The sequence below is a fragment of the Marmota marmota genome, unplaced genomic scaffold, assembly GCF_001458135.2.
Source record: "Marmota marmota marmota unplaced genomic scaffold, marMar, whole genome shotgun sequence".
Lineage (NCBI taxonomy): Eukaryota > Metazoa > Chordata > Mammalia > Rodentia > Sciuridae > Marmota > Marmota marmota.
Genome location: NW_025999880.1, coordinates 1871174 through 1883974, shown reverse-complemented (window position 1 = coordinate 1883974; position 12801 = coordinate 1871174). Strand labels below are relative to the sequence as shown.

The 12801-nt window shown below is 35.5% G+C and overlaps 1 protein-coding gene across 1 annotated transcript in view; it reads left to right on the top strand.

The window, feature by feature from the left end:
- Positions 1 to 12801, top strand: part of Usp32 (ubiquitin specific peptidase 32) — a 78010-nt gene that overhangs the window by 56795 nt on the left and 8414 nt on the right. The window contains exons 22-24 of the mRNA XM_015495368.2: positions 1407 to 1591; positions 5294 to 5380; positions 7043 to 7163. Coding sequence (XP_015350854.1) covers positions 1407 to 1591; positions 5294 to 5380; positions 7043 to 7163 — 393 coding nt within the window. The remainder of the gene's footprint in view (positions 1 to 1406; positions 1592 to 5293; positions 5381 to 7042; positions 7164 to 12801) is intronic.

Here is a 12801-nt window from a genome sequence, read left to right as displayed (position 1 = left end):
TTCTGTGTTTTAATTTTGAGACAGACAGAGTCTTGCTAAATCATTGAATCTGGTTTTGAACTTGTAATCCTCTTGCTTCAGCCTTCCAAATTGCTGGATGACAGGCATGTGCTGTGTGGGTTTTATTTTGAGACAGGGTCTTGCTGAATTTCCCAGACTGGCCTCCAACTTGTGGTCCTCCTGCCATAGCCTCCCAAATAGCTATGATTACAGGAATGCATCATGATGTGCAGCTTCACTGTTTCTTATTTTAAAATACATTTGAACTGAACTGTCTAGGTTCCTGCGAGTATTACAACAAAATCAACACAACAACAAAGCTTAAATGAGTAATGTCAAAAGAAAATGCTTGAGAATCTGAAATAAAAAAAGGTCTTTTCAGTTAGAAACTAGCTAATCCCTAAATTATTGATTTAGCTTTTCTCACTACTTCATAAAGACCAAACTATTTAAATAATTAAATGTCTAAATACTCAGCAGCTTTTTGAATAATATTGACCTCCCACCATCCATCCTATAATTCTAAACTTCTGATTTATTAAGGAGTCATTTCCAGTCAAATTTTTTATAGATATCCATATATTATATACATATTATATATTATATTATATATAATATATATATATATATGGGTTGAGCATCCCTAATCTGAAAATTTCCACATTAAGGATGCTTCCCAGGTAAAGTTTAATGCATATATTTAAAACTCTAATAAAAGAACTGGCAATCTGTCATGTCTGTAAAAAACAAAAATAAAGTCACTTTGTTGCTTTTAGTAGAATGGATAAATTGTTATAAATTAATAACTGGGCTGGAATTGTGGCTCAGCGGTAGTGCGCTCGCCTAGCATGGGTGGGGCCCAGGTTCGATCCTCAGCACCACATAAAAATAAAGACATTGTGTTGTGTCGACCTACACCTAAAAAAATAAATATTAAAAAAATAATAATAATAACTTGTTTTCAGAAGTCCCAAAGATTTGGGAATTGCTTCTTTAACAATCACTATCAATAGCTTATTCTTAGAAAATTACATTTTGAAGGGAGGTTTTTATTGCATACTTTCTAGAGAGAGAAAGAATAAGTTGTAATTATTTAAAGACCTTGAGCTATGAAACTATTACCAGTTTTTACATATGACTCAGTGTGTGTGACAAGTATTTATCAGAGAAAATTGTACTTTGGAAATATTAAATACTGAACTCTTTGATATAAGTCTGAAATTGGCAATACCTCTACCTTTCAGTAATTCCACTTTAAATAACCATTGCATATTTTTTTAAGATGGTTCCATAAAAGAAGAGTATAGTAGTAATTAAGTTGAAAATGTCTAATAATGCTATTATTGGCAGTCTTGGGAGAATCAGAGTCCTGTCTTTTTACTCTATTCTCTTATTTGTACATATAGATGAGAACAGAATTGTATTTCCTGTCATCTCAGAAGAATCGCCCCAGCCTCTTTGGAATGCCACTGATTGTTCCATGTACTGTGCATACCCGGAAAAAAGATCTATATGATGCCGTTTGGATTCAAGTATCTCGTTTAGCTAGCCCTCTCCCACCTCAGGAAGCTAGTAACCATGCTCAGGATTGGTAAGTTCGGGGGTAACCTAGACTTGAAGTTTCCAAACTCTAAGAGAATAATTTATGTGAATTCTTATGATATAAAGGACTCATTCCATGTCAAGTTAAGTCACACTTGAAAGAACCATTTGGTTTGATCTTTTGAATAAAAGAAGATATACTGCTTCCTTTTGTCACTTAGGTATTCCAGTTTCTAATAATTCTTTCATTCTCCTGCTGATGCTTCAGGTAATATACTTGTCTTCTATTATTACAAAAGTAAAGAGTATGAATTTATCAATAAATTTGTATTACCTTGATTGTCTTTGAAATTCAGAATGGGAGTCACAGTGTACCTAGCTATACATGAACTCTGAAAAAGTCTCATGCCATAATATATGATTCAGTTGGATAGTTTCTATACTATGTCATTTTAATATGGAATAATTTCATAAATCTAAGTAAGGATAATAAGCATTTTCGGTTTTCCTTCTATTCCTCCAGCCATTATTCTATTGGATTAATAAATGCACTGACTTTGAATAGCATTGGCATTATGGTGCCTTATTTGTATCTCAGTTTAATTACAGATTATTTTCTTGCTATCATAATGCAAATGAAAGTTTTATTTCTGTAATAATATGAATAAAAAATTTATCTTTGTTATGGTACAGGGTATTTTGATTATTAGATAGGGCTTATGGTAAATCTTAAAGAATAACTACAAATAATAAGCAATTTAGTTGATGAATGTTTAGTATAAGTGAGATTAGATTTGAAGTGACAGGTGGGGGGTTGAATTTAAAGGACTTCTAGGTAAGGACTTTTCCCAGGACTTGCTAATGAATTGGATGTGGATTGTGTGTAAAAAAAAAAGGAGTTCAGGCTAGGTTTTTAGCCTGAGCAATTGTTTTTGAATGGTGTTCCCTTTTATGAAAACAGGAAAACTGGAGAAGGAGCAGATTTTGTCATGAAAGAATAGAATCAAGTTAAATTCAGTACACCTGTTATTGTATCCAAGAGGGAAATTCACTTGAATGTCTTTTGCTGGAGATATATATAAGGTGTCACCAAACATTTAATAGTTGAAATTTAAATCCCTGGGACAAGACTCATTTAAGAGAGCAAGAGTTAAACAATCAGATACCCAAGATCTAATTTTCTGACTCATTCCAACATTTAGAGGCTGAAAAGAGAAAGGAGAATTAGCAGCCAGTAATGTGTATAGAAAACCTAGAAAAGAGCAGGTTAACCAAAAGTTAAGTGAAGAAAGTATTTCAAGGAAGACATGATCAGTTGTTTTAAATCAGAGAGATTGAGTAAGAAGAGGACTAAAAATTACCTACTACATTTCATAAAATGTCAATCTTTGGTGACCTTTGTGAAATCTGTTTTAGTGGAGTACTATAGAGGTTGCAGTGGCTTAAACAGAGAATGATTTTAACAGCCATTTTAAAGATAACAAGAGTTTATCTTTTGGAAATACACACTGAAATATTTATAAATAAAGTGATAAAATCTCTCTGATTTCCATCAAATGGATCTAGTAAGTCACAATAGCCAAAAGATTAAAAACTATCCAAGGGTCTTATCAGTGGATGAAGGGATAAACAATAGCAGTATATATGCAATGGGGAATATTATATGGCCATCAATAGAAATGAAGCACTGACACATTTTGCAATATAGATGAAGCTTGAAAACATTATGCTAAGTAAAGTAAGCCAGACACAAAAGGATGAACATTGTATGATTTTACTTTTATCAAGTATCTATAATGAGCAAATTCATGGAAACAGAAAACAGATTAGAAACTATGGTTAGAGGGTGGGGATATTGGTCAGCTTTTCATTACTATACCAAATACCTGAGATAACCAGGTTAAAAAGAGGAAAGATTTATTTTGGCTCACAGTTTTTAAGAGGTTTTAACCCAGGGTCAGTTGGCCTCATTGCTTTTGAGCCCTTGGTGAAGCAGTAAACAAGCTGCTCACCTTGGTGAGGAGGTATAGACATGAAGAGGCCAGGGTTCCAATATCCCTTCAAACACAATATCTAATACCCTCAGTGACCTAACTTATCCCACCTCCTAAAGATTCCACATACTACTATCCCAGTACTACCATGGGCTCAAGACCAAGTTTTCAACACACAGGCCTTTGGGGAACATTCAAGATCTAAATTAACAGGGAAGTTATTTTTGCTCAGTGGATACAGGGTTCCCTGTGAGAGTGCTGCTTGCTCATTTTGGCTCCTTATCTTTCATTTGCTTTCTCACTTAATGTTGATTTGGACAGAATACTGGACAGTAAGGACTATCAGTATCATTCATTGGACAGGTTATGCAGAAAGATGGGGAGTTGCTGTGCAAGACACATTATTCACTTTTGCCCTTACAGTGAGTCTTTATCATGGTTTAATTACTTCTAGCAGCCATGTGATAGCCACTATCAATGGCCAAATGAGCTGAAAAGTATACTGCTTTTAGGTTAACATCCCTTGCTTTGCTTTTTTCTTTTCCTCCCAGCTTTATGAACTAAAATTAAAAATAGGAGTTGGGGGACAGGGAGGGGGAGCATCTTGTTTTTCAGGGATTTTTTTTTTTTTTTTTTTTTGAGCTAGGAAATAAACCCAGAATCTCACACTTGCTAAACTTGTGCTCTATCACTGAGCAATACCCCCAACCCGGAAATTATATGTTTAAGATGTACAACTTGATATTATGGTATTATGTATAAATTGTTGTTTGTTGTACAGGCAAGGTTTAGTAGATTTTTTAAAAATTTGGATAACTTACAAATTATTGGCAGTTAAAAGAAGCTATGCCAAGAATAGTACGTGCAGGGCTGGGGATGTGGCTCAAGCGGTAGCGCACTTGCCTGGCATGTATGCGGCCCGGGTTCGATCCTCAGCACCACATACAAACAAAGATGTTGTGTCCGCCGAAAACTAAAAAATAAATATTAAAAATTCTCTCTCGTAGAGGATAGGAAAGGTAGCAGAATACAACAGTTACTAATAGGGCATTATGTAAAAATGTGGATGTGTAACCGATGTGATTCTGCAATCTGTATTTGGGGTAAAATTGGGAGTTCATAACCAACTTGAATCTAATGTATGAAATATGATATGTCAAGAGCTTTGTAATGTTTTGAACAACCAATTAAAAAAAAAAAGAAGAGTGAAGAAGGAGGTTTACACAATACCAAAAAAAAAAAAATCTCTCTTAAAAAAAAAAAAAGAATAGTACGTGCAGCTTATGTCTTTAAGTAGTTAACGTAGAGAAAAAGGGATGCCTATCTTACCTGTACCATAAACAAGGAATCTGATTAAAGAAGACCTTTAAATATATAGCCTTCAATGGTATGTCAGTGTTCTTAGAGTAGAAAAGTCGAACATTAGTTTAATATGAATTAAATCCTCTGATAAAATTAAGGCTGAAGGATATTTGGTGATTTCATGATTAGATTATCTTGTAAGGTTTTTGCATGCCACGTAGACCTAATTTTAGAGATATCTAGTAATCCATGCCTTCTGTAAGCAGAGATGTGGCCTATTGTGGCTGGTACATGGCTATAGCTGATGAATTAGAATAAGCAACATTGAGCTACCAGCACGAGCATAATGCTATGGCAGATGCCCCTTCCTACAATCACTTTAAGGGAAGAGGAAAAGGAAGTGGACCTCAAGCCAGAAATGCTTCTTAGGTTTATGTTCTCTTCTTCTATTTCAGTGATGACAGTATGGGCTATCAATATCCATTCACTCTACGAGTTGTGCAGAAAGATGGGAACTCCTGTGCTTGGTGCCCGTGGTATAGGTAAAGTGATCTCCTATAGAAGAAAAATTTTAATAGAATTGCAACTTCAGATTATTTTAGTTTTTTCCTAAGATTTCCAGTCTTGAGAAGTTAATAGCAAATAAGCAGTTTGAAATAAACTTAGAATTTGTTTCTTCCTATCTTATTTGTGAGATCAACAGCTAAATTTTGCCTTTGAATCTTAGCTGGTTTTATAAACTCTATAGTACACCACCTTATGATCAACACTCATTATTCAAACTTTTTTTTTTTTTTTTTTTTTTTTTAAACTTAGTCTTACTATGTTGCCTAGGCTGATCTTGAACTCCTGGTATCAAGGGATCCTCCCACCTTAGTCCCTCAGTCTTCCAGGTATTGGCACTATAGGCCCACACCACCATGCTTGACTATTTTTACCCTAAACTTTCTGCTTCTTAAATATAAATCAGTTAGGTCAGGCATGGTGCACATGCCTATAATCCCAGTGACTGGGAAGGTGAGGCAGAAGAATCACAAGTTTATCCTTGGCAATTTAGTAAGATCCTGACTGGGAATGTAGCTCAGTAGTAAAGTACCCTGGGTTTAATCCCCAGAACCTCAAAATAAAAACAAACAAAACCCGCACAGACATAAAACAATAACTATCTGTCAGTTTGGAAGTTCTGAGCCAATAAAACATGATATACTTAGGGTATTTAGACAGAGGTATGGAGATTGATTGGTCATTTCTGTTATAGCAGGCAAAGTGCCTGACAGTATTGAAATCGACTTTTAGAGAACTGTAATGGACTTAGCAAACTGAACCTGAAATAGGCTTTGGAATCATAGCTTTGTCGTGTACTATTCCCTGCAACTTTAAAAATTTTTGTGTTTTTTTAAAAGTATTTTTTAGTTATAGATGGCCACATTATCTTTATTTTGTTTATTTAGTTTTATGTGGTACTGAGAATCGAACCCAGTGCCTTACATGTGCGAGGCAAGCACTCTGCCACTGAGCCACATCACCAGCCCATTGTTGTATATTTTTGCTGGGTGCAGTGGCCCATGCGTGTATCCCAGCAGCTTGGGAAGCTGAGGCAGGAGGGTTGCAATTTGGGGGTCAGGCTCAGCAGCTTAGCAAGATCCTGTCTCTAAATGAAAAAAAGGGCTGGGGATGTGGCTCAGTGATTAAGTGACCTGGGGTCCAATCCCTGGTACCAAAAAAAAAAAAATTGTATATTTTTACCTAATATCATTTTATTAACAAATTGTTATACCATTGTTATAGCAGATAAGTTATTAAATAACTGAGTTTAGATTTTTTTTTTAATGTGGTGCTGAGGATCCAACCCAGTGCCTCACGCATGCTAGGTAAGCGGTCTACCACCGAACCACAACCCCAGCCCTGAATTTAGAATTTCTATCTGTTCCCATGCTTATTTGTCACTATGCTCACAGCTTCCTGTATGTTAACAATTGTTTCTTTGGTGCTTTGTAAAATCAAGGACTTGAGAATTAATAAATATGATTCCTTGAACTAATAAGTATTAATAAATATTATTGTATTTTTCCAAGTCTGAAGTTAGAATCCCATGACCAATTGTGAAGCCAAGAGGGAAGTAGGAGGAAGAATATTTCTGATTTAGAAAATTTAGATCCCTTCATAGTTATTTTTTCCTTTATGGACCTTTTTCTCCTTTTTAGATTTTGCAGAGGCTGTAAAATTGATTGTGGGGAAGATAGAGCTTTCATTGGAAATGCGTATATTGCTGTGGATTGGGATCCCACAGCCCTTCATCTCCGCTATCAAACATCACAGGAAAGAGTAAGTATGCAGGGATACCATAAGATGTGATTTTTATTTAGGAAATTATTTTTCAGTTTAACTATCATGACAATTTGAAACAACCAGAAAAAGTCATCCGCATTCAACCAGTTGGCACGTCAACATAATTGCTTACACTTTCTGTTTTTCAGCTTCTGATATCATCGGTATTGGGGTGTTAGATTTCAGAAGTATTAATAACAAGTAAATCCTGGAACAAAACTCAGTGTATTTAAGAAGTTATATTCTCTACCCTGACATACCAACAAACATCTCTTTGCCCGTTTGTTAAATATCCCTAAAGCTGTAGTATTTGATAAGCAAAATAACTTAGCTCATATGTATTCTTAGATTATAGGTGCTATCTTTTTTTTTTTAATATATATATATGCTTTTTGGTTGTAGATGGATATAGTGCTTTTATTTTATTTATTTATTTTTATGTGGTACTGAGGATTGAACCCAGTGCCTCACACATGCTATGCAAGCACTCTACCACTGAGCCACAACCCCAGCCCCAATAGGTGCTATCTTTAATGGGCATAGTAATCAAAAAAAATTTTAAAAAGGATTGAAATATTTCAAGACTGGATACATGAGAGTAAATATTAGTGACTGTTCATCACACTTTACATTTCTCTACCACTGTTAGGTCAGTGGTAGAGTGCTTGCTTAGCATGCATGAGTCCCAGGGTTCAATCCCAGCATGACAAAAATAAACAAAGTACTCCAGGCACTTTTTAATAAACCAAATATTGTTTGAAGGATGGAGATATTAAAACCCATTAAGTCCCAAGTTTTCAATTCTGGGACTTTTTCAATAAAATTGACAAAGGTGTATTCAAATAAGTTGGAAATCATAATCTAGAGCTTATGTATCGTTAATATGATAGTATAATTAAATATTTAACTTTTAAAAAAAATTTTAGTTGTTGATGGACCTTTATTTCATTAATTTATATGTAGTGCTGAGAATCGAACTCAGTGCCTCACACATGCTAGGCAAATGCTTTACCACTGAGTCACAACCCCATCCCTATTCATTTGTTTATATGTGGTGCTGAGAATCGAACCCAGTGTACCACATATGTAAGACAAGCACTCTACCACTAAACTACAACCCCAGCCCCAGATAATTAAATATTTATATTATAGTATATAATTATATATCAAATGCTATATAAGTGTTTAGAGTTCCACATCAGGGACATTGGTACAAAATGGGTTAAAAATCTGATGGAGAAGTAAAAGTAGCAAAATCAAAGGAGTTTCTTTTTTTAAAAAATATATATATATTTATTTTTTAGTTATAGTTGGACACAATACCTTTTTTGTATTTATTTATTTCTATGTAGTGCTGAGGATCCAACCCAGGGCATTTCTATGTAGTGCTGAGGATCCAACCCAGGGCTTCGCATGTGCTAGGCACGCGCTCTACTGTTGAACCACAATCCCAGCCCTCGAAGGACTTTCTAGTCATGAAGAATTGTAGTGTGTTTTACATTTATATAGCAATTGAATGTTGGAAATTTATTTCTAAAAGCATTCCTTTTAGTTAATTTAATATATCTTCTTATGCTTTTGAGGATTGGGGAAATTGTAGATGTAGTTCCCTAAATATGTCCCCACACACTATGAGGTTCCTGGGAGCTCTTTCTTGACAAATGAAAGATCAGTGGGCTAAAAGCTAAAGAAAAACTGAAGAGATGTTGATGTTCAGACCATACTCATTGTAGCAATGTAATTCATTAACTTCAGCCATGCTTCCTTTGAAGAGGGAAAGATTCCTAAATCTTTGTCAACACAAAATCTGACAAGACATTATTCTGACAAAACATTTCTATCAAAGATTAAAAAAAATTATTTGGTCTGTAAATCTCTTCCTCTTTTTAATAATCCCATTGAGAAATCTAAAAAGCTCTGGAGGACATCCTACTTCTAGGAAGAAGGGCCTACATGACTTATTTAATCTCACCCCACTTTCATTTTCAGTGATACATTTGGGATACCATGGAAACAGAACTATTGAGATACCGTGAATTACTGGGGAGTTAGGGACATGTGACTAATCTGGACTTTCCGTACATGTGGTTTCTGTATGTGTTTTAGAGAGTCACGAAGACATAGGAAATACCGTGGTTCACAATTGAGTTTATTGCATATATGCTTTATATACTTTCCTTTTTTTAAATTTTTTCTAGTTAGTGACAGTAGAATACATTTTGACACATTGTACACAAATGGAGCACAACTTCTCATTCCTTGGGCTGTACATGGTGTAGAGTCACTACAGAAGTGTAATCATACATGTATATAGGGCAGTAATGTCTGTCCCTTCCTCCCATCCTTCCCACCCCACTGTCTCACCCCTCCTCTCACTCCCCTCTGCACCATCCAAAATTCCTTCATTCTTTCATACCCCCACCTCCACTATATTTCTTATTCTGAGTATTTATAGAATAACTATAAATAGTTATTCTATTTATCAGAGGGAAATAGAATACTCTGTCCAACATATAACATTTTTCAAAATACCAAAAAATTAGAAACAATTTTATGTTTGTCCCACATTTGAGGAAAGGTTAAATAGAGCATGGTAGACTCAAGTATAAAAAAAATTGCATATACTGGAAAAAAAATTCCTTCAATTATCAAAAAAAAAAAAAAGAAAAGAAAAAAATACTGTTTGTGAAAAAAAGAATAAAATCTGCTAACATGTTGACAGTGGCTCCCTTTGCAAAACGGGGGTGTTGTGTCCAACTACAACTAAAAAATAAATATCTTTAAAAAAAAAAAAAGAATATAAAAGGTGGGGCTGGGGCTGGGACTGGGCCTCATTGGCAGAGTGCTTGCCTGGCATGTGTGAGGCAGTGTGTTCAATTCTCAGCACTGCATATAAATAAAATAAAGGTCTGTCAACAACTAAAAAAAAAAAAAATTTTTTTTTTTAAAGAATATAATGGATTTCCTACCTTTTTACATTTTGAAGAGGATGTCTATAAGTAATTTAAATTATTTGAACTAGTAGAGTATCTCAGCATAGAGTAGTACAGGGAATCTTTAAGGAAAACTTATTGATAAATATATATTGTCAATTCACAAATGTTTTTAATTAGCCTTTTATCCTCCCAGTCCCCACCTAGCTCCATATCCTTGTGTTCCACAGAAAATATAGTCAATAAAAATAAACATTCTTCACTAGCATACTTAATTTGTGGTTGGCCATAAAGCATCTCTGGTAGAGAGATTTGAGATAATATTTAACTGGCTATGAGAAGAGACACTACTATATTTGATATACCTCTTTTTCTGCTTCTGCCAACAATCATGATACAGCATGTTTCCTTTGAAGCATGTCTGTTTTTCCCTTAAATGACCAACTCAAAAGATACTGAGAAGTACAGTCTTATTACTACAGAATTTGTGCTCAGAAAAGAAGTCAGTGAACTAAGGTCAAGCCCAATTTCCTTTTTAAAAACAGAATTTTCCTTCAAGTTCCTCTTTTTAAGTGAGTTCTATAGCCCAGATGGTGATGCAATGTTAAAACCATAATTGCGGGCTGGGGATGTGGCTCAAGCGGTAGCGCGCTCGCCTGGCATGCGTGCCGCCCGGGTTCGATTCTCAGCACCACATACAAACAAAGATGTTGTGTCCGCCGAAAACTAAAAAATAAATATTAAAAAAAAAAAAAACCATAATTGCATGATCAACTCCAACCTTCATAGTTTATTGGGGCATTTGACAGTCTCATGACTCCCATCCTCTCCAAAGAGAAAAGGTCTCACCTGAAAATTATTCTAAACAGAATGGCCTAACCTGTGCCAGTTTGTAATCCAAGCAGCCCAGTGTTCCTCTCATAAGGTTCAATAATGGAAACTTGTGAGAAATTGCCTTAGGTAAAGATAACCAGTCCACCTGTGGGAGGAAGGGGCAGCAAATGAAATGATACGTGACCTTTACCAGAAACAGAAGCAGTCTTTGTTATACTTGTAGTCCAGTCTCTGCCTTTAGAGAAAAATACCCATGTGTGAAGTCTCATGCAGCCTTCATAGTCCTGATGCTGTGCCTCTCCCACCTTCTCATATATAATAGATAAACAGAAGAGTCTCAGCTCCATGGTTCTGGAATTGCTTGTCAAGTAGAAGTCAGGAGTGGAGGAAGGAAAAAAATCTTTTACTGTTGCGTTCTAAGTTCTTCTTTCTTCCCACCTCCCTATCCCATGCACCCTCACATACTTACCCTTTTTACTCTCTCCTTTATTAGCTCCTTCTTGCTCCAAAGCCTAGCAAACTGATTAACAGAACCCCAAAGTTTTGGGCAGGTATTAAGAACCTTACTAATAAGAGCAGCATGCATTTGTTTTCTTTCTTTCTTTCTTTTTTTTTTAAAGCTAGCTCCTTTCCCCCCCCCCTTTTCTTTTTCTTTTTTTCTGTGGTACTAGGGATTAAACCCAGAGACACTTTACCACTGAACTACATCCCCAGCCCATGTTATTTGTTAATTTGAGACTGGGTCTTGCTAAGTCACTTAGGGCCTCATTAAATTCCTGATTGTGTCCTTGTGATCCTCCTGCCTCAGTCTCTCACTGGAACTACAGGCATGTGCCACCATGTCGGGCTTACTGTATCTTTTTTTGCTGCTATCTCAAATAAAAAGGCACACAGGGTTAGGGGTACAGACCAATAGTAGGATGCCTGCCTAGTGTGTATGAGACCTGGGTTCAATCCCCAGTACCCCAAAGAAGAAAGAGAGAAAATGATAAATGTGGTATTCCTTTTTTTGTTTTGTTTTAATATTTTTTAGATGTTGATGGACCTTTATTTTATTTATTTGTATATGGTGCTGAGAATCGAACCCAGTGCCTCGCACATGCTAGGCAAGTGCTCTACCACTAAGCAAGTGCTCTACCACCCCAGCCTAATATATGTGGTATTCTGATAAATCAGTGTTACATGGTGTATCCTCTGGGGCTATATCCTGGTGTACTGCCTTCTCACGGTGAGCTTTTCTGTAGTCTTTCCACTTCATCCAGATCTAGCATCTGTGTTTCAGTGATATAATTTCTCCTAGCCTCTGTACTAGCATACTAATGATGTTGTCTTCCTGATTAAAATATAAATGGCTTACTAAACAGAGCAGATTGGAGATCGTAATTCACATGTGAACTATTTCAGTATTCTAAAATTGAAGAAAAATAAACAGGTAATTCCTTATTCGTTTTTGTCAATTTGAAACATTCAAAAATTGTTCCGAAATGGTCTTATAAGTAGAAATTTTATCCAGGATATTATTGTTGTAATATTCTTAAATAAATTCATGTCTGTATTTACTCAGACTCTATTTTGGGTTGTGTGTGTATGTGTATTTATGTATATATATATATATATTTTTTTTTTTTCTCCTCATCTAGTGTAAGAAAGGAGTAAGTGACAGAAAGAGCGATGTATTTATGTATATCTTTGTGACTTTTTTTTTCCCCAGTACTGGAGATTTAACCCAAGGATGCTCTTCCATTGAGTCCTTATTATTTTTATTTCGAGACAGGGGTCTTGTTAAGTCACCCAGGCTGGCCTTGAACTTGAGATTATCCTGCCTCAACCTCCTGATTTGCGGGGATTGCTAGTGTGTACCACCACAC